Below are 23,023 nucleotides of genomic sequence, written 5' to 3'. Positions count from 1 at the left end.
TTGCTCGACATACCGGGCTTCTCTTGAACGGAGTTCTGTCCATGAGGCGTAGGCCGTACGGCGCCGATAGGCCCAACGGCCCACGTCGACGAACCGGAATGTAGCTGGTGATGTCGAAAAGTCTATTTGATGTCGAAAATGTGTATATAAAGTTTCACCTTTCGAAGTTGCTGAAAAAATCTTTTCTAGCCAGAGCGGAAAACTTTCATCCGAACCCAGTGGCGGAAAAAAACAATCTGAGGATGGAGTCGATGACCATGCGCAGTATTGTGCAAGGAAGGAGTCACCTATCTCGTGACTACAAAGACTTCTTCCAAGAAGACAACAACCCGCAATCATCCGAGCCCAACATTAGGTGGTGATCTATTGCTAAGTGTACGATCTGCAGCTCATATGCCTCGAACCCAGGGTTTAGGTTCTGTGCGATATCTGCAGTATATGGGGCAACAACAGATATGTGTATCAGGGGGCTCTAATCTGTACCAGGCCCCCATCCACTCAGCTTACAATACTAATAATAATATGTTTATTCACCACACAGGATGGTTTGCTCTACAGAGCGGGCCTGAGGTGGGGAGGTAGATCATGGCGGAGTTGGGGGGGTTCCAACAGGTCTTCACTTTCCACGGATTGCTATTGATTTTCTGCTTGAACTCTCTGACAGTGATCTTCACTTGCGGGAGTTTTCGTATTTACGAAGCAGATGCTCTGCTGCTCACCAAGCTACCTCACACTTACGATAGCCAGGTTATGAGGTGTTAGTTGTCTTGCATAGAGGTTCTGAAAAAGTTCTCTCTCCAGCCTTAGGAGTTGCCTTTCATTAGGCAGGTACAACCTAGTCCCACTTCGATGCAAAAGGAAGACCTAGGAGCCCCTGGACTGGCTACATTACCCTTATCTTCACTGTTGTCTGTTAGCATCCAACGATAAGTGATTCTCCTAAATGCCATACCCATTACCAAAATAACAATTCAGTACAAACTAATTTCCACTTTGGCTACTCTGAAACTCTCCTAGAATGATGCAACCCACTTAAAGACGGACAACTGTATAGAAAGCAACCAGAGCATAGTTAATCTTGCACTGGTTTTTGCCCTTCAAACTGATATCCTTAATTCCTAATTCAGTTCTGCTGATTTTAATCGAGGCACTTGTCTGTCTTTCTGTCTGTGCGTTAAAAAGCTTTGCAATGTGTCAATAAAAGTTTCCAGGGGCAAGCATGTATATCTGAATCAGACTGCATGACCCAGTGTGTGGTAATTGTATAGCTCTTCAATCCATGGTGGCACAGCAATCAAAATAATGTGCTGCATGGTTAAACACTTGTAAAGTCCCAAAGGTGAGACCTATTGGCTATGCCAATGCTTGTTTATTTAGATGTCAATAATAAATCTATTCATGTTAGGAAAAAAACCAAAAGGCAATGGTTGTAAAAATACCAGTGTGTAAATAAGAAAAATACAGATTTCCCTGAACAAACATGCTGATGAAGATCAAATGAGAAATATAATTTGAAAAATATCCACCAGCAGGTTCTCAATGTCCGAAAAATAAAACTGAGGTATCCGAAGGACAGCAGGCATCATGGTGGAGGCAAGCGTTTGGTGAGATGGGGGGGCAACTGGTTACTTTGGCCTTTAGGGTTGAGCCCAACCAATTGCCTGCATTCTAAGCCAATCATTTTCTATTTACTTTTATAATGTTCTAAAAGAAAAAGAGTGAAGCCTGGACGGCTGTCATTTTTACAGTGAGTCACCTTTTATTGTCAAATGTGCTATTGTGCATGTAACTTCCTTCATAACTTTGCTGGCTAAACCTGGGTTTAACTTAATCCAGCCCTGGCCTGCCATTCTTGAAGCCTCCTCACCACACCCCTAGATGTAGCTCAGTAAGTGTCATTGTTTAATGTAGCCCCAGGGGTTTTAGCTTTCAGCCCGGTGCTGCTATCAATTACAGAGTGGTCCTGTAGGTTTGGGATAGCAATGTAGGACGCCTAGGGCGAGACAGTTTATAATCATGTTACCTGGCATCATCAGAGTCAAGACCTCAGATGACTCTCTGACACCGAGACACGTGCATTGAATAGATACAATGCACGTTTTAACTGTACCTGCTCCTTGCTACTGCATTTAATTGGATCTGCAGAGAGGACACAACCAAGGTTGGAAGAACTGATCATGCAGAATAAGACTGCCTGTGCCTCGCTTTCCATCACAGGTATGTCGGCTCCCAGAGCCCTGAATTCAGGGCAAATATTATGGCCTCCATTGCCCTACCAATGTCAAATATCACTAACTGCCACTAGTCAGATTTTGATTCTCTGGAGAGTGGGAAACAGGGGTGGGGTACTTGAATGAGATGTACAAAGGATTCTCTTGGTTAATGGGCATTAGAGCTAGACTCATTTTACAATAGTGGAGACCTGACACTGGGAAAGAGGGTTCAGCTTGACACAGTAGATCATTTACACAAGATTATTAGGAAGAGACGGAAGCTGAAGTGGGTTCAAACACACATAGACAAGATGCAGAGATACAGATGGCCTCATTCCATCTTGGTTTAAGCTGCTAGAGCAGATTCAAAGGCTCATCACAAGGCAGCAACATGGCTAAAGTGTGAGAAGCAAGTGGAGCCTAATAAGTGTGCCCGGACAGTATGAGTGCAGTTATGAACGTGAACAACTACCTAAATCTGACTGACAACCAGTGTGGTGCTGTCCCATGTTTATTGTATCACAACCACTCAAACAGACCACAGAGGTACGCACCTCCAGACCAGTGCAAAGCAACACAAATCCTACACTGCACAGGCCATTCTAAGTCTTGTCCTTAATGGAGACTCCAATGCTCGACACAGTAACAACTTTTCAGTGTGTTCTCCTAAAGTGGCTATATATCCAAACCTACTGGGTATGAAGGTGCCATGGTCTTGTTCGTTATTTGGAAAAATGAGTACTCTCCACAGGTATTCTTTAATGTTCAGCCATCCTCTATAGAGAACATTCGCATCAATAAAAATAATTAAATAGAGCAATACAAAATACATTTGATCTCAGTAAGAGATGTTCCAAATGGCAATACACAATAGTCTTGTACATGTTATTATTACTCTCAATTTGATCAATATCAGAGAAATGCTTCCTCTCATCCCATCCTAACCAAATCAGTGATATTGTAGCCCTTTGTAGTGGAATGTACTAGGTGTAAGTAAATGTTATTATCTCGTGCTCTGTTATTATCTCGTGCTCCTTGTGTCGCATGCGAGGGCGCATGCTGAGAATATATACTTGTGTTCTTTTAAATGTAGGGAGCCTTCAGAAGCCAGGTGTCCGTTGTGTATCTTCAGTTGCTAGTCGGACTCCTGGCTGATGAGGCGCTCCTCTTGTGATTGGAAAACCTTTGGAATAAACTTCTTTGAAGATTACCTGTTTACCTGGATTTAATAAAACTATCTGTCTTCTACATATTGGCGACTATCGGGATTTTGTTTCCAATCACCGACCCACGCAAGGGAATTTTTCAGCTGTATGGCGATTTTCTTGGATTTCTACTTGGTTATCTTTTAAAACCTTTAGTGACTATTTATTGATCTTCGTGTGGAAAGGAAACCACTGTGGTGTTTCTATTCTTCTCAGGTTTATTTAAAAAAAAAAAAAAAAAAATCCTCAGGGAATCTTTACAGAGATGTTTGTGTCGTCTTGAAGAGCGGAATTTTGCGCAGATGAATGGGTGCTGATTTCATTTTGCACAATTTCTGACATTCATTCCTGATTCACCACGGATGGTTGGATTTATCGCTATTTTGATTTTCGCTATCCTTTTTGGCGATCTGTTCATAAATCAACATTTTGAATTATGCGCTTACCGAACTTTGTTCTGGGATCTGGAGTGTTCGCGGCTGAACTTCTGTTCCAGGATTCTTTACAGCGCAGCTCCGGAGCTTGGAATCTTCGTATCTTTGGTCCCGCTCAGCATTCTGGGAATACGTGTGACGCTACACGTTGGACGTTACGTGCGGCGCCCATTTTGGTGAAGTTTCCAAGGCTTCAATCAGTTCTACAGTCTGCGTGTGATCCGTTTTACGGCGATTCACACGCCTTATGACTAATTAATTTCTCTTTCCTCAAACGGAAGGATTATTCTGCAGAGAGGCATTTCCTTGTCCTTTGGTACTGTTTGAACAATTAATTGTTTTGGGTTATAATAATTTTACGACTGATTTTAACCTTGTTTTATTTAATTGGTGCTTACTGTTCTACTCATTTAACATGTCTTCTGTCAGAGAAGTCACTCAACCTCCTTCTTTTCTCGAAAAGCCAGGAAAACCTACTTTGTTGTGGTCAGAGTGGTTTGGCTTATTTGAGAACCACATTATGGCGATTGATGCGGCTGACTATTCACCACCTAGAAAATTTGCTCTACTGTTTGGTAGTCTAGGTCTAGCTGCTCAACGCATTTTTAAGAGTCTTGTACCTATTCCACCTCCATCTGCTCATTCTGGTGATAGTGAGTGGAATGTTTACGTTGAGGCTATTGCGAGATTGAAGAAACAGTTTGAGGAATCTCCTAATATTATGTTAGAGAGACACAAGTTCTATAAAAGGAAACAAAAGGAAGATGAAAACATTGATGAATATATTTCTGCGTTAAGGGTATTGGCAATTACTTGTGATTTTGGACCTTTGCTTGATAACTATATTCGTGACCAATTTGTGTTCAATTGTGCCTCCCCTAAAGTTAAGGAAAGGATTCTCAGTTGTAAGAATCCGTCATTATCTGAAGTTATTGATCTCAGTCTTAGTATTGAGAGATCAATAATTTCCACATAAGCTATGTCAGTGGATTCTTCTTCTAAAGTAAATTTTGTTTCTGAAGAGATGTCGGAGGAAGGGCTATATGCTATTTCTAGTAAAGAACATAAGGAAAAGTGGCAAAGTAAACCAAATCTGAATCAAAACAAACAACATTTTTGTTTTAGATGTGGTTCTAAATTCCATATTGGGAATTTCAAGGGTTGTCCTGCTGTTAATAAACACTGTGTTTTGTGCAAGAAAGTTGGTCATTTTCAAAAAGTCTGCAAGTTTCAAAAGAAACCTTTTAAAGTCAACTATGGGGACATGGATGAGTGTTGTGAAAAGTTCGACAACCTTATGTTAATGGTGGAGGTTAATGGGGATTCTGGTGCTATTAAGGGACCTTTATGTGAAGCTTCAATTGATAACATCAAGGTACAAATAATGGCAGATTCCGGAGCACCCATTACAATTCTCAGGGACACCACATTTTATGATAAATGGGGAAGTGATAGGAAATTAACTCAATCTGATGTCAATCCGAAGGCTTTCGGGGAGAAAGATATAGATATGTTAGGTTTTTTCTTGGGAAACTTACAAGTTCTGGGCAGGTCTATTGTTACTAAAGTTTATGTGGCAATTAAGGGGAAGGATATTGTGGGATGGAAGGACCTAGCTAAGATGGGTTTGTATCTGGTCCCAGGTGATGAAAATCCTATTAAAGTGCGCGAGTTTCCTATCTGTTTTGTGGAAGAAGCAATAATTGACCGAGCTGACCTATTGAATGAGTTCAATAACGTTTTTAGCAATAAAATTGGTCTGGTAAAAGGGGCTGAACACAAAATTAGGTTAATTCCAGGGGCATCTCCAGTTTTCCATAAGGTACGTCCAGTTCCTCTGAGTGTCAGGGCTGAACTTAAGAAAATGCTGGAGGATTTATGCAAAGATAAAATTATAGAACCATCTGAATCCTCTCAATGGGTCGCCCCCATCGTCGTAGCACGTAAAAAAAATAATGAAATCAGGCTATCTGCGGACCTCAGGGGCCTCAATAAAAATATTAAGGTTGACTGTCACCCCCTTCCAAAAATTCAGGAGCTATTGGCAAATCTAGGTGGGGCCAAATGGTTTTCGCTTTTGGACCTAAAGTCCGCTTACCATCAGATACCTTTGTCAAAGGATTCGCAAGAACTGACTACCTTTGTTACCCCATTTGGAGCTTTTAAGTTTTGAGGCTGCCATTCGGGTTGGCATCGGCGGCCAGTGTTTTCCAGAGATTGATGGATTCCTTGTTTGGGGATCTGGTGGGGGTCCAAGCGTATTTGGATGATATTTTGATTTTTGCAAAGTCAATGGATGAACATAACATTTTGTTGAGAAAAGTGTAATCCATTTTGGGTGGTAGAGGGATGACTGTCAGAGAGGACAAATGCAAATTTGGAGTGTCTGAGTTGGAATATTTGGGACATACTATTTCTGAGGCTGGCATTAAGCCGAAGTTTTCTGTTGTCAGAGCCCTTATGGAAGCTAAACCTCCGGGTGATAAAGATGCTCTTCGTTCTTTCTTGGGGCTAGCCGAATATTATGCAAGATTTGTAGAAAATTATGCACAGGTGGTGGAGCCCCTCCGACTGCTTCTTAAAAAAGGTCAGAGATTCATTTGGACAAAAGATTTGGATGAGGCTTTTGTTAGAGTCAAGGAGTTAATTGTTTCAGCACGTTCCCTTCAGGCATTCAGGGATGATTCTCCTTGTACTATTGCAGTGGATGCTAGTATGAAAGGCTTAGGGGCTGTGTTATGTCAACAGGTGGAGAATAGTGAACACACCGTAGCTTTCGCTACAAGGTCTTTAAAAGAATTCGAGAAACACTATAGCACGATTGAGAGAGAGGCATTGCCTTGCGTGTGGGCTGCTCAGAAATTTAAGATGTACATCTGGGGTCGTAAATTTGTTATGTTATCGGATCATAAACCCCTTTCTTTTATTTTTAGCAAAGGTGTCTGGCTCCAACAGTCTTTCTCCTAGGTTGACCAGGCTGGTCTTCAAAACTCTAGGAATTTAATTTTGAGTTAAGGCATATTGCTGGGGGTAAAAACTTCCGAGCTGATTGTTTATCCAGGATGTTAATGGATAGAGATGATGATGACGATATGGTGGAAGAGGATGTAGAATGCGTGTCAGTGGTGGATGCCGTTGAAGAATGGAGTTCTGTCATTTCCGAAAAAGACTGGAAGGAAGCCAGTGCGAAAGATGTCGTTTTATCTCAAGCGGTGGAATTTTCTTCTAATGCTTGGCCTGAGGTCAGAAATTTGTCGGGTGACTTGAAGAATTTTGCTCAAGTGGCTGAGGAACTCTCAGTGAAAGATGGTGTTTTGTTGAGGGGCGACAAATTTGTTCCACCCAGTGGTTTAAGAAATGTTATTGTTAAACTAGCACACAGTGGTCATTTGGGAGTGACCAAAACTCGCATGAGAATCAAATCTCATTATTGGTGGCCTGGCATTGACGCTCAGGTGAGGGCTCTAGTGAACAATTGTGAGGAGTGTTTGTTATCAGACAAACATTGGAAGACTCATGATTCTCCATTACAACCTTCCCAATTTCCTGAGGGTGCTTGGGAGAAGGTTGGTCTGGATTTTTCAGGCCCGTATAAGATGCTTCCTGAGGGGAAAAGATACCTTATCTTAGCTATTGATTACTTCTCGAAGTGGATGTATTATAGGTTTGTGGAGGCCCCGGATTCTGATAATACTATTTCTTTTTTAGAAAGAGTGTTTTTGATGGAGGGGGCGCCCCAAGTGTTGGTAACAGATAATGGGACTCATTTCGTCTCAGAGAAAATGTGTAAATTTCTGAAAGTTCATGATGTGAAACAACTGAAAGTGGCACTTTATTCACCTTCTTCCAATGGTCTGATGGAACGTGGAAATAAAATTTTGAAAGAAGGAATCCAGACTGCTTTAGCCTCTGGGGTGGATGTTTTTAAGTTTTTGGAAAAGAAAATTTGGAATTATAATGTTTCTCCTCATTGCACCACTCAAGTGTCTCCCTTTCAATTATTGAGGGGAAGAAGGTTACATTCTCCTTTATTTCCTACGTGGCTTGGTAAGATGGATTCCAATCAATGTTCTTTGACACAAAATGAACTTAACGCTACTGTTAAACAGAAACAGTCTGTGATGAAAGAGAATTTTGATAGAGTCAAGTGTGTGAAAGATGTTCAAATGGCTGTGGGAGATTGGGTGATGATTAAAAAACCTTATAAAGTGGCAAAAGGGGTTTCTGTGTTTTCAAGCCCCGTTCAAGTTGTTAAAATCAGCAAGAATGCTGTTTTCTTGGGTGACAAGGGCTGGTGGAATGTGAGGCAATTGGCAAAGTTGACTGGGGAACAAGCTGCTCTTATTTCTAAGAGGAAAAATTTGTCAACTCAAGAAGGTTGTGATTGGATGCATTGGTTACAACCAAACATTAATTTGGATTCTCATTCCCTCTCTTCTTCCAATGATGCTTCTTCTTCTTCTGGTGCTGCGGTCGACCCTGCTGCCCCTTCTTGTAGTCGCAATGGTCGTATCAGAAAACCTCCCGCAAGATATAATGAATTTATTTCTTATTGATCTTTGCTGTTTTGTTTGTATTTTTGCATAAGGGGGAAGGTGATGTAGTGGAATGTACTAGGTGTAAGTAAATGTTATTATCTCGTGCTCTGTTATTATCTTGTGCTCCTTGTGTCGCATGCGCGGGTGCATGCTGAGAATGTATACTTGTGTTCTTTTAAATGTAGGGAGCCTTCAGAAGCCAGGTGTCCGTTGTGTATCTTCAGTTGCTAGTCGGACTCCTGGCTGATGAGGTGCTCCTCTTGTGATTGGAAAACCTTTGGAATAAACTTCTTTGAAGATTACCTGTTTATCTGGATTTAATAAGACTATCTGTCTTCTACACCCTTGCTTTCATCAGACACTGGTTTATATTGGTCTATCTAGCCGCATTTACATGCCTACAATATGAATACTGTTACCAATCTATAAAACACCACAATCCTCTATACCATAGTAACTAGTATCACCACCAAAGAGCTATTGCATCCTTCTTTTACTACCACGAATATTCCCAATAATGGTCACCATTCACCCAATCTCTAAAAATTTAGATCAGAACTATTGAAAACCTTCATGTCCCTGATCAACCTAGTTTAGAGACACTGATAGTACCAAACTCCAGAAGAATCACTATGGCTCAGTTGGAGATTGCTTGACATTTAAGTAACCGTTCCTGTATTTCCCCTTCCTCCATTTCTTCCCAGGCTGCCCCATGCCGATGTAACTGTTTCAATGTCACACTCTCTTTTGGGATCAGTAGTTATGGGAATGGTTTACCTGCCTTCATAGGTATCCAAAGTCATTACAATTTTCTTTTCTGATCAGAAAAAACTGTGAAACAAAGAGTAGCCCTGCCCACTTCCCCCTAAAGATCAATACTGGGATCATTGTTACCATCCTGGAAGACCCGCTCAACATTCAGTCCATATGTGGCGCAAGTCTCATAATAAGTAGATCGTTTCAGATCGTTGGACAGCTTTCGAGCTCTGGAATCATCAATCACTCGAGGATTTGTGGCACTGATTGCATCTGAAATGAGAAAAGAAAAGTCCATGAGATGTGCTGCTAAAACGAAGTTTAACACATCGAAAAATTCTGAAACTATAAACGCTCTAACAGTCACTTTTCATTATATACACAAAATGATAAACTGTGTCCCTAATAATTGTATGTGTCTATGAGTGTACCATTGTCTTGGACCAAAACACACAAGTGGTTCATCTTAACAAATCTTCTTGTGTGTCCTTTGTGCTCATAATGGGCATGAGCAGCTGCTCAATAGGCGTCAAAGACCACACTGGTATTCCAAACTGCAATACAATTACCATTTCATAAACCAAGCTGGGGTTCACTAAAAACTCTAAAACTATGTTTTGAGTCTCCATCAACTTGGACAAGTGACTGTTGTTCCCAAAGACCCCAGCTAACTTCATGGAAGTGATTGATAGTCCTCTGAACGTGGCTCATCAGCAGCACAGAAAGGCCAATCAACTGTTCGCAAATAAAAAATACGAAGAAGCAATTGCATGTCACAGATGAGCATCTGGGTGGGGCCAGAAGCAAGTGTAATATGCAGACTGCTTTCATCTGTCTTCTCACAAATATGATTTAAGAGTGCTTGAGATTGTTTATAGCAGAATGTTACCCATTAGGTACTAGCAAATTGCGAATGCAATTTCAAGGGTGCAAGGGTGTCAAAAGGACACCCTGTTGAGCCCCTGAAATATATGTGTGTGTGCGCACATGTGGCACACATACATGCCCTAGGGGCATGTATGTGCACCACATGGCACTTTGAACATTTTTAAAAAGGGCATTTTTCAAAGTAATCGCTATTTACCACCAACTTTAAGTTGGTGGTAATGTGCGATTTCTTAGGCCAAAATCACACAACTTGGGTGCTTCCTGCATTGCATTTAAGGAATAGCAATTTGCGATTCCTTAAATGCATTCACAAAATAGGGAGTCGCAAATTTTGCGCTTCCCTAAATTGTGAGGGCCTTTTAGGATGATACATCCCAAAAGGCTTTTCCCCCTTTGCAAACGGGCCGATTCTGAAAATCGTCCCATTTGCAAACAGGAATTAGGCTTCATACATATGCCCCATAGTATTTTTTTTCTGAGGCTTGTTATGGCAGCCGAGTGGAAGTAAAGAGGAAAGAAAGAAAGTCATTTATCAGGGGGAGAATTTAAGTTAGTAACTTCCAGCAATGATAAGAAAACTGCCTCTCTATGTCACTTCATAGGCTCCCCATCTTCTTCTTCCAATGGTACTTATGTGGGTTTCATTGTTGTAATTTACCCTGTTAAAGGGTTGCACACTTACCTCAGATCACCGCCTTGAATGTGTCACACAACCCATTAACCACTAACCCTCAATCTTATTTAAGGTCAAAGGGCAAGATGTACAAAATTCAGTTTTTGCATTTCCTAAATAGCGAATCCTAAGAAATCACTATTTAGGAAATGCAAAACGGAATGTACAAAAACAAAGATTTTCTAATAGCAATTCCTACTATGTAGGAATCGCTATTTAGGAATTGCTAAACCATTCGTTTCAATAGGCCTAAAGGCACTAATGGTTTTGCATTTTCAAATGTGTGATTTCCTAATTGAAAATTGCACATTTGGTAATGCAAAACCAAGGGTGGCTATGGGTCTAAGGTCCCCCTTGATGCACCCCAAAAAAAGGGGTTCATATGTAAAGCACACAAATGCCCTAGGGGCAAGTGTGCACTTTATGGCACTTTAAAAAAAAGTATGTTGGTGTGCTTTATTTTAAATTGCACATGGTTATCACTGACTTGGAGTCAATGGTACTAGCATTTTCTAAATGCCCAGTTCGTATTTAGGAAATGCTTTGTTCGTGTGCTTAGGAAATCACAAATAGGAAATCCCTATTTGCAATTTCCTAATTAGGGAATAGCAAAAGGCAATTTCTATCGGGCAGAAATCGCATTTTAAGATTCCCTATCTGCCTTTGTACATATGGAAAGGCTATTTAGCATTTCTTAACAAACTGAAATTGTGATTCTGTTCATTAAGAAATGCCTAATCCTTTAGTACATCTGGTCAAAGTTCTTACAGGCACATGCATCAAGCGATTTAGGAATCGCAAACGGTGCGAATCGCAAAATTCGGCCGTTTGCGATTCCCAAATCACTATTTGGGATGCATTATCCTAAAAGTGAAGAAATCACTATTTTTGCGATTTTTTAAAGTGCGATTGCTTTTAAGGAATCGCAATTTTGCAATTCCTTAAAAGCAATACATGAAACTGAAAAAAATTGCGATTTCGCAATTAGAGAGAAAAAATTACCATGAGGTTGGACCTCATGGTAATTTTGCGAAATGTTTTGAAATATGCAATTTTGTGCATTTTTTTAACTTTCATGTTGTGCACACACATGCCCTTAGGGCATGTGTGTACACAACATATGTGCATTGTTTGATTTCAGGGGTGCAACAGGGTGTCCTTTGGACACCCCTGCACCCTTGAAATCGCAATCTCAATTTGCGATTAGCTAATTGCGAATCGCAAATTGAGATTGTCTTCCCATTCATTCCTATGGGCCTCTAGGCCCATAGGAATGAATGGGAAGGGATTCCTTAATTGCGATTCGCAAAATGCTAATCGCAATTAAGGAATTGTAAGAAATCGCAATTTATTTAGCGATTTCTTAATGCATAGCCATTTGCGATTCCTTAATTGCGATTCCTTAAAAATCGCAATTAAGGAATCGCAAATGCCGAGATTGATGCATGTGCCCGTATATCTTTGTGGTAAATTTGTATTAATATATTGCATCTTTAATGAGACTGAGATCAAACCTCCACTTACCATGATGGAGTCAGATCAGGCTTTTAGGAAGGCATTAAAATCCTGGCTCTTTAACCAGCCTTACATTAACCCGTTTACAGCCCCCCACAGCAAATCTTCAATCTAGCGCCCGGACACCTCAGTTGAGGTAGCAATTCGCTTTACAACTGCAAAACAAAAAATCCTAAACTCACCTACTGTATCACAACAGCACTCTCCATGCTGCTCATACCCTTCACGGAAAAGTAATTCCCTTGAACAAGTCAGTTATAAAAAATGTTATATGAAGCGGGGAACAAGGTAAAGTTAGTGTGAAATTCTCCCCATGTACCCTGCAGTAGCAATCTCAGTGGTATGTCCACACGTCTCTGGGATAAGCCCCAACAGATGTACCTTATGGTCTGGATGTATATGCAACATTAGGTCTCTGACTACATTAAAGTCCACAATTCATACCACCTTAACTTTAGCTTCAACAAATGTGCAATCCCTCTAAGAAAACTTTCTTAGCCCATGTTCAGAGGGTACATTTTAGACTGCACCATTACCAACTTGTATCTTCCCTTGAATAGTCTGCACCTACACACTAACCAGTAATTAATTTCCTCCACCATGAGGAATCAAATGTCCCTGCGAAGCTCAGCCAAAGTACCAGTTTTCAATTCCACTGATTAGACATTTATCATTGGGTACACCTTGTTGTTGAAAAGATGTGCATTTTTACATTGCGGCTCAGTTATGGTGCCCCTTTGTAAGTATATCAACACCTTTCTAAAACTGTGGGTAATTATGACTAGGCCAAGCATCAGGGGCACAATGGATGCTATCTTGGATGTATGGTTAAGATTCAACCCTTTTGATCACTCCACTCAATTTCTGGTAACTCTTGACGTGGCTTCGCTGTACACCAGCATAACTCAAGGATCAGGCACAAAAGGTGGTAAGGTAAGTTCTGAACAGGAGACTTTACCCAGTATGGGTCCTGACTGTTTTTATAGTAGGACTTATAGATATTGCCATGAGCCAACACTATTTTGTATTTCAAAAGGAGCTCTTCCTCCAGATGAAATGAGTAGCTATAGGGGCTGGGTTCTCTCTCAACCTAGCAAGATTGTTTAAGGAATAATATGAGGGTATCCATATATATAATCTTGATAACCCTTTTCTAAATAATATCACAATGTGGGAGCGGTATATAGATGGTGTACTTTGATTCAGACTGGAAGTGAACTGGGTTTGATTGATTTTTTGCCTTGGCTTAATGGGAGGTCACCAGACATAAAATTCACGATAACTTATAACCGAAATGAGATTAGTTTCATGGATCTTGCACTCAAAATAGAGGACATGAAGATATCCACTACTTTGTACAGGAAACCCAGGGAACGCAACACACTTCTCAGGTACAACAGCCACTATCCTAGGACTCTTCAGGATAATCTGCCACATGGGCAGTTTGACTCTCTGCAAAAATTGCACACATAGGACAGATTTCTTTAACGAAACTGACATGCTGATCAGCAGACTGCGAGAGACAGGGTTCCCCAAGGGCTTACTATATATGGAGAGAAAGAGGGCATGGTACTGTCTGTGTGACACATTGTTGGACTACAGGAAAGGGCAGACGCAGCTGAGAATAGGTTGGTCTGCATTACCACTTTGTGTACAAGGAGCCACAAGATCAATAAGGTGGTAAACTCATTTTGAGTTTTGGTGGCAGATGAGGTGGGCTCCGCTGAGAAAACTCTCTATGCTTTTAAGAGTAGAAAGAATGTGAAGGATTATGTGGTTAGCTGTCTCTTGAAGAGGCCCAGTCTAAGAACACAACTGGGTCTACCTCCACTTGTTGAACACTAAGGGGTCGATTAGGATGCCGTCCGCCATCCTGTCTGGGGCAGGGACCGTCCGCCACAAGGGCGGAGGTACCGTGCCCCCAATTAGGATGCACCCGCCACAGTGGCGGGTGCCATCCTGCATTTATAACATTGCGGCCGGGGGTGCTAAAAGCACCGTCCGCCGCAATGTCAAAAATGCATGTTGCGCGTTTCACAGCACAACATGACAGGCACCGCGCGGTTGTACTGTGAAACGCAGGGGGTTACGATGTGCACCCCCCCCCCTTCACCAAGAACCGTATGCCTTTTCGTGGCGGCATTGCCGACACGGAAAGGCATTCCCCTCAGCCCATCCTAATATGGCTGGCGGTGTCTGATAGACACGCCACCATATTAGACCTTTCCAGCCGCGGTCGCCTTGTGACCACGGCGGACGGTCTTCCCGTCCGCCACGGTCCCCCCGCCATTGTAATGTGGCGGGGGGAAATAGGTGGCGGACAGGCAAGGATGGCGGACGGATCGCCACCGCCTGCATGGTAGTGGCGATCCGTCCGCCATCCTAATCGGCCCCTTAGTGTGGTCAATATAAGGCTTAGGAGCTAACAGTGGTGATTAAGGAGTTTACTCACTCAGGTCGCAAATATATATCTGTTTGCTACCAGAGGAATATATTATCTCCACCGGGTCATTGTGGGTGGCATCATCTTTGGGTACCACACCTGTATACTCGCTTCCCCGGTGAGCAATGCCTCCAATTCGAGGGAGAGTGTCTGGTAAGTCACACCGGTGGAATTCATATGTTAGAATGTGAAATTAAAATGATCTCCTATGCTCAAAAGCAATTTTAATATAAAGTGAGTGGAATAGGGACAAGGTTAAAAACAATATGCAACGCCAGTAGGAAGGTAAATTATTTTACTTAATGGCTGTCAGCAACTTGCATAATTCCCTGAAGTAGACCTGCATGCTTACGCAGCGGCCGTCTCTCCTAAATGACACACCAAATCTTCCGGGCTACTTTTGGCATTCCTGCGCCGCAGGAGTCTTTGCTTTTGGATGTAACCCTGGTGAGTTGATATTGGTGGCCTCACAAGAGTTTTACATTTTTAATGTTCCAACTTTTGATTAACACACACCATTCCTTGTTTTGTTTAGAATCACTTGGGGAACAGGGAGAAAGTATTCCTCATAGTTGTTGCTCTATTAAATACAGCCTTCATGTTAAGATTTGGAAACGTTAGCAATCTGTGCCCTGCCGGAGTACTTTTTTAGCATTAAGGGTGACACTAGCTTCCCACTCACTATTTAATCTTGTTTCTATCCCACAGTGAACCCCAGTGGGGGTCTACCCTTGTTAAATTTTGGATACATGATTACTGATACTTGAGGATCCATGTGTGGACTCCATCCGGACTTTGAGGAGTTACTTTCCCTTGAATCGCACAGCATTTAGGTGAGTCACCGTCTACATCATCTTTTTGGTTTGGTTTTTAAAATCCTCTTTTTAATACAACACACACAATTCTCATGTGAGGAATTTTCTCTCCATACAGGCGATCTACATTCCTCTAGTCCTGATGAAGACCCGCTGTGATGTCAACACATATACATAGGGTACAAACATCGAGTGCAATCCCATTGTTTTATGTTCTATGTCTACCATCTGTAAGAGGTGCAAATAATGATATAGGATGGTGTTGAACTGTGGATATGAGAGAGAACATACTTTTTTTGTAATGATTTTTCTATGTATGTTATGTTAGAATCAGCCTGTGTCTACACTGTGTAATATTAAACTTATTTTTTCACTGTACATCACTTAATCACAAATTCACACAATTTATTTTTGTGTTTTTTGGAAGATTTATATGCAAATGAAAATGTGTGCATAATATTTAGATATACAACTTCCAATATACTAAAAAATTATGCTAGAGCGTAATTATAACTATTGCTGTCTGTTGGTTATTTAGGTGAGGTACTTTGGGGTGTTGAATAATGGTTAGCATAGGCCCACACTCTCCCAACATCTTGGGGAACACACATTGAACTTCTCATATAGGTGTGACTTAAGAACACCTATTTTTTATGCAAAGAACTTGCGACCCCCGATAGAACTCACTGTTGTTTATAACATTGTATACCCAAATTCAAAGGGACATAGGGTAACCTCATTGTGTTTGACGGCATCTTTATATTGCAGGTGGGTTTTTGTTAGCCAATTATGTTTTGATTTCAATAATCCTCCCAATTTTGTGTCCCTTCACTTGTGACTTTAGTCTTTTAACAGTCCACTGAAGGACCAACAAAGTATATCAGTACAGCTATCACAAAACTCTCAATTAGAGCAAACTGAAGCACAGAACTTTAGCGTGATGAAGCTCTCTTTGATGTACCTTCTCTCCACCACCCCAAAAATTCCCCACCCAACTCTCCTATAATAGCCCAAAGCCAGACCAACGTATATCAATGGAATGTTTCCAAATGTAAAATCTAAAAGGTTTATGTATAAATCTCCACCAGGTGCGGCAGCTGATTATTCACCCATGATAAGAAAACCCCCCTTACCTGCCACTCAAAAGCTAACATTAAAACAAACGCGTTAGGAGCTTATTTGTGTGTAACACAGTTGCTCTCTGTGATTTAGATGCTCTGCAAGTTCTCCTGGCGTCTTAGATCCCAATATCCACTGACTTAGTACTGCTATTACATTCCCTCAATGTTTGGAACCCTACCTCCCTTAATTTCAGTTGTCTTTTGACTTCTATCAGCTTCCCAACTTACTTGTACCTGTTAGAATTTATTGCCTGTGTCCTCCTGTTCTGTGGTCCAATATGTCATCTACTTTCTTCATTAATCTAATCATAGAAGTCCAATCCAAGTTGGAAGTGTAGTTCAAAGGGGGACAGGCATTGATATTGGTTCTATCAGCTTTGAAGTTCAGTCATGGATGCCTGCTTGTCACGTCTCTTGTGGTTTGAGGTAAATAACAGTAATTTGGATCTTGCAACTTCAAAAACATATGTGCTTTTGTTTCTTGGTCCCTAATTTTACTATTGTGATGTGTTAATTTTCATCAAAATGTCTCTCAGGCATCTTTCTCCCTTTACAAGGTCTTCATATTTTTATGCCCTTGTGACGCTAATGTAGAATGTGCCATTTTAATTCATTACATTTGAAAAAAACATTTACAATGCAATAGGTCTCGAAATTGCAAGTTTTTGATCTATTGGCATTGTAAATGGCAATGCTTTTATAAACAATTAAAAGGCATTGTCATTTACAATAACAAAAGCAATACCTATTGTATTGCAGAGAGTGGTATCCGTGAAGCGGGAGCCGCACTCATTACAAACTTTTTTTAATTTTTTTTAATGAAACCGAGTGCAGTGTCCCTGAAGTGGGCGCCACGCTCTGTATTAAATATAAATAAATAACACTAAAGTTTTAGAACAACAAAAATGTACACTGAGCACGGTGTCCCTAAAGCGGGGGCCGCGCTCAGCAGGAAAATACAAGAACAAAAAAAGCCAGCCACTATTGTTCCCATCAGTGTCCTAAAACAAAATAGTGCTCACCTTCTAGATAAAGTTGACTGTGTAACAAGCCAAATAAAAGGTCCAGTCGTTATGGGCTGTAACAAATGCAGACAAGGCGGTACGAAGGCGGACTAACAAACCTATTTACGAATCAGAAGTCACTATTTAAGAAGGACAATGACACAAAACCAATGACAAATGTGGGCGGAGAGTGGGCGGGGCTGCTACTGCATATCCTAATACAGCATGCCTCGCAGAGCAAGTATTGCATGCGTGCTACCGCTAGGCTCCACCTACAAAACAGCTGCGTATTCTAGAGAGCCCATCCCTCAAGGTTTCTGTCACATTCTGAAGCCACATGCTATCCTCCTTGCCCCCCCCCACCCCACCGGCTCGTCATGCTTATCCCATGCGTCTCTTGGTAGCCTATTGTGATATCTTCCCTATCCCCCTCCCTTACTTTATTACTGTATATAGAACCACCCTGCCTGAGGGTTCTAGAATGTAAGGTGAGAAGCTGAAGAAGACAGATTTGTGAGGAGGTGAGCAACATGGTGGCTGGGGAGTCTTATGAATAAATCCTGAATAAATACATTGACTTTTGCTTAGTCCTTGCCTCGATTTACACTGGCCATTAGGATGGAATAAGAGCGGGCCTTTAAAAACTGGGGGGTCTCTAAAAGGTGTGTGGCAAACCTGCTACAAGGTTGTGGCCTAAACAATTTGGGGCATGGCTTAAATCAAAAAACTGTTAGCAGTACAAAACCACTCATGTATATTTAATAGCCTATTATATTGCTCCACGTGCACAAACTGAGGCCAAAAGGCCGAAAATATAGTGTACACTGACTTGGGTTCACTAATAAAATTGAATTTAGAGCACAGTAAGAATGGTTGTCAGTGCATGTTTAAAAACTCTCATTTAATAAATGTCTCTCAATAAAGTGATATAATGTGATGCATTAAGGCAAAATGCTATTCGGTGTTTAGGATTAAGGCAAAATGCTATTCCGTGTTCAGGAAACTACACATCGTCCCTGTAGAGCACAAATATATGCCAGCGGAAGGCAAGGGTGATACCAGGGGAAGCTTATCCAGCTGTAGTGCTTTAAATCATGATGTTTGTTTGACATGTTGTGTAATTGCTATATATAGCACACATGTATCAGTGTGCTGTATTGAAGGCAAGCCTCCATCTCATTGTTATGTGTGAGGTGGGACACATGACACACTCAAAGCTTACCTGCCCACCTTTAGGCAGTACCAGTAATCAGGGTACAAGTCCTAAATAAAGAAGTGGGGGGGGGACGCTTAAAGACTGGAAGTGACGTCATGACAGAAAGTGACGTCACAAAAGGTAAAACAGAAGTGGGGGGACGTTCAAAGACATGGAGTGACGTCACGACCAGAGGTGACGCCACAAAAGGTAAAAAAACAGACTTCTACGGGGGATCTGTGAATTAAACGGTTGTCACTGTTTTATGGTTAAATCTGCATGTCAACTTCCAATCCAGAGATGACAACGTCAGCTTTAATCGTTCCAGGGTCGATAAAGAGAGCACCGCTCACTGGGTAGCGATTTTATAAACAAATAAAATTGAGAGCATTGGCTCGAAATAAAATACCTTAACTGTCTACTTTGCACAGAAATAGTATCCTGAACAGAAAAAAAGCGATCTGCACATAGTAATCTAAATTCCTAATGAGCGCCTCAGCCTTCTCATCAGAAAGAACGTGGGCAAAATCATCACAATCGCAGCCCAAAAGTTTCACGCTGATACCGAAATTGTGTGGCAAACGAATTTAGCTAATTTTGTTTACACGTTATTCCTCAGCAAGGGCATCTTTGCAGGGGGGACGGCATTCACCCGGTAAAATAAGTGGGGGGACGCCGTCCACCCTCGTGGTACCCCGACTCGAGCCTTGCCAGTAATGAATGAAGGACAAGGACACATTGACAATAAATGCCTACAGACGTGTCTCCCCTCAATGCCACATTAAATAATATATGACAACTAACCAAATCCAGGCTAATACCTGGCATAACTGGTTTTCGTTAATGTAAAACTAGCACAGTTTGACATTCACATCAGCACGGCTAACTCGCTACCGCATAATTTACTGACTTGTTCGGCCTCAGAATTGGTCACATCCAGCACCAAGACAGATGAATGCATCCATCCCGGAATCGTGCATCTGAACCTCTAAAGGTGATCCGGCAATATCAGGCGTTGGGGAAAGGTGCAATAAAAGAGAACATGCACAGTCTTTAAATAATTATTTAGAAAAAGGTTAGTTCCCATCAAGTTTCACCAATGACAGGGATGATTACTTGTTGCCAACAACACCTTATCCAGCAGCAAAGATAAGATATGTAGCAAGAAAGTGCGGGACTACAGGAAACTGAGCTGGGCAACCCCAAAGCGACTCTAGCCACGCTGTTCCAATTGAGCAGGAAGAGGAGGCATGGCAAGTCCTAGATGCCTTTATAACAACATCAGGCATTCATTTGCCCTTTTTGTGACAGGGTGGAGGTGCGACTTGCATAAGTGTTACTATGTGTGCCTATGTGTGACTGGCATAGCACGAGCCACGTTTGCTAGGTCTGTCCACTAGTTGGTATTGCCAGGCCAGAGCATAAAAATCTGAGTTCAATAGGGCCCTGTTTCAATGCCCCCTTTTTAGGTTTCGCCTGCACAGCACTTGCAAATCTATTGTGTTTAATGTAAATCTGAAAAGGGGCTTACATACCGCCCCCTTGCTTTCCTTGCTTGCCGTTGGGTCCTGTGCTTGCTACCTACTTTTCATCTGTTTGTTGGCTGGAGCATACTGTTTTCTGTGTTTGCCTCTTGTGCTTCTCTTATATTCCCGGCGACTAAGTATGGTTTTAATCCGCTTTTGAGGAACAATTTTTTTTTAAGATTGCAAATGCACAGAGCTTGTTTTTTTATTACTTCCTTTAAACATGCACTGTAAGTGCATGTTGTGAGAAGTTGGCCTGATATATGATGTCTCCAATTCTGGGGGCACCTTGTATCAGTCCAAACAACCCTTATGGTGTCTGGTTGTAAGTCAACCTTATAGACAAGCTATCCTAATGGTAGCATGGACTAAGCAGCCTTAAAGGCTTAACTCAAGAGGTCGTGTTAAGCGAGCTGTTTTACCAATCACAATCCTGTAATATCAAATGAAAGGACACCACACAAGTTAGATGTTATAAAAATATATGTATTTATTACTAGAATAATCCTCTTTATGAGTGCAGAGGCACAAGCGTTTAAACAAAAGCACAGTTAAACATATGAAAGTTGCACAATTATGGATGAGGCCCAGGGGCCACGCAAACCAAAAAATATAAAAGTGGTATAAGAGATACCAATCGAACAGTGGTTAGGCCTAGGGCCTAGGGAATCGCTGGGAGCAGTCGGGACTAGCAATGCTGAAGTCAGGAAAAGCCCGCGGGATTCGGGTGCAGCGCTTAAAGCACATACATGCACCAATGCAATGTCAATGGTGCGTAAAAGTTATAAAGTTATAGTTAAAGGAGACTTCAGCTTAACCTAGCAAGATGAAACTTTAGACACATACACTAGAGGTGTGTACCAGTGTAGGAACACCGGCGTTGCCGAGTTACCTCACCCACAGGAAGCGGGTGCACAGGTGCGAAGTAGTGTCGGGTTTTGTCACGCTGGTTGATGGTGCTTGGAGCTGAAGAAGCTGCAGGCGTCGAGACGAGAAGTGTCCGGTGTGATCCAAGGGTGGATCGAAGTTAAAGATGATCTGAAAGCAGAGGGGACAGAGTCTGGGTCACTCAGCAGTGACCAGGGTGGAACCAGGAAGGAACCAGGCAATGTCGGGCGCTTTCAGGTCGCTGTTGTGAAGCTTCTCTCCGCTGCCACGTGGACTCTGGGGCACCGAGGATGTCCAGGAGTGGATCACGAGCTGTCCCACGCAGGCTCTCGCTGTCGGCGGTGTCGGCTTCCGGATTGGAGCATACAACCCTTGGCAAGCGCAACCCACGCAGGATTCGAAGATGGCTTAACACTCGGACCAGGAGGGTCAGAGCGAGTGCTCCTTTTCAGGGGAGCGAGTGCAAGTCTGGAGCAACCAGATTCACGAGTTAGGTTTCAAGGTTCGTCGGCACAGGGGCCACTAGCCAACGGGCAAGTGTCCGGGCCAACGCATTGAGCCAAAAGATGTAGAAGGGCCCCACGCAGCACTCGGTGAGTGTAGAGGGGTGAGCTTCGGTGCAAGAGAGGCTCAGGGCTGGGGCTTCTCAAACCCCAATGCACAGCTTCGAGGGTCAATCGTGGGCTGCACGGTCAGCGTCTCGTGGTCTTTCCAAGATGGCGGGCCCCACGCTTCCGGTCACCTCCACGGGTCTCAGCTCTGCAGGGACTGTGGATCGGGCTGTTAGAAGGCAGGCACGCTTGGTCCTGTCGAACTCTGTCGCTCGAGTTCCGGCGGGAACTGCAACAAAGCAAGCGTCGAGATGCTGGATGGTGCCTGTTTGCACAGGGTGGTCACTCCTTGACCACAAGGGAGATTCTTCAGTCTTCTACGTCGAGTAGGATGTCGAAGGGTCCAGAGTTTCGTTTCATAAGTTTCAGTCAGGATAATCTGAATGCTTGGGCATTGCTCCAACTCTTATACCACCAATCTGGTGGGCTGGATTACCTGTTAGGTCCCTCCTATGGGTGGGACCCAGGAAGGGGGTGGTTACACCCCTTTCCCTTTGTCCAGGGTCGCACTGGGACTGGGGCTGGTGTGCCCCAGAATCGGTTTGACCGGATTATGCAAGGGGAAGCCTTGTGCTCCCCAGGCACTGTCTGGTTTCTTTCAAACCTTCCTGCTACAATCCACTATCTCCTGTCTGGGGTGGTGTGACACCTCCCTGCGACAAGAAAGCCTTTGTCCAGGCCTCCTTGGCTGAGTTTCGGTCAGCAGCAGGAGGTCAGACTTGTGTCTGTGGCAGAAGCGTCCATTTTGTGATGCTGAGGCTCTTTTAAAATCAACCGCGTTTCAGTAAAGTAACATGTCTTCTCCCTCTAGAAGGGTGGAATGCTATCCCTGTCGACAGGACTGTCGAGGGGATAGTATTCCAAATCGTATGACACCTTACACAACATGTTTTGATAAAGCCAAACCAAAGTTAGCACATAACCGCAATGGATTATAATTAGGCTGTCCTGTTTTCAGTTTCTATTTTTGGTAAATTCTGGTGGTTTTTTTTCAGTGTTTTCAATATCTTAAAAAACAGTTGTTATCAGTGGTTACACATTTTCACGCCACTAAAAAGAACAGAAAAAGTGTTTTTCCGGTGTTTATGGAACGTTTTGCTTTCGTCATTGCTTGCTTTCTGCACTGAAAGAACATGGTATATAGACAGTGTACGTATAGTGTATATGAGGTCCAAAGAGATTTTTGCAAATTAATCTT

The 23,023-nt window shown here is 42.4% G+C and overlaps 1 protein-coding gene across 1 annotated transcript in view; it reads right to left on the bottom strand.

The window, feature by feature from the left end:
• Window positions 1-23,023, bottom strand: part of AGAP3 (ArfGAP with GTPase domain, ankyrin repeat and PH domain 3) — a 1,596,783-nt gene that overhangs the window by 1,228,577 nt on the left and 345,183 nt on the right. The window contains exon 6 of the mRNA XM_086940918.1: window positions 9,285-9,419. Coding sequence (XP_086797044.1) covers window positions 9,285-9,419 — 135 coding nt within the window. The remainder of the gene's footprint in view (window positions 1-9,284; window positions 9,420-23,023) is intronic.

This window comes from Lissotriton vulgaris, chromosome 10 (assembly GCF_964263255.1).
Source record: "Lissotriton vulgaris chromosome 10, aLisVul1.2, whole genome shotgun sequence".
Classification (NCBI taxonomy): Eukaryota; Metazoa; Chordata; class Amphibia; order Caudata; family Salamandridae; genus Lissotriton; species Lissotriton vulgaris.
This window is presented reverse-complemented; position numbering and strand designations above follow the sequence as displayed.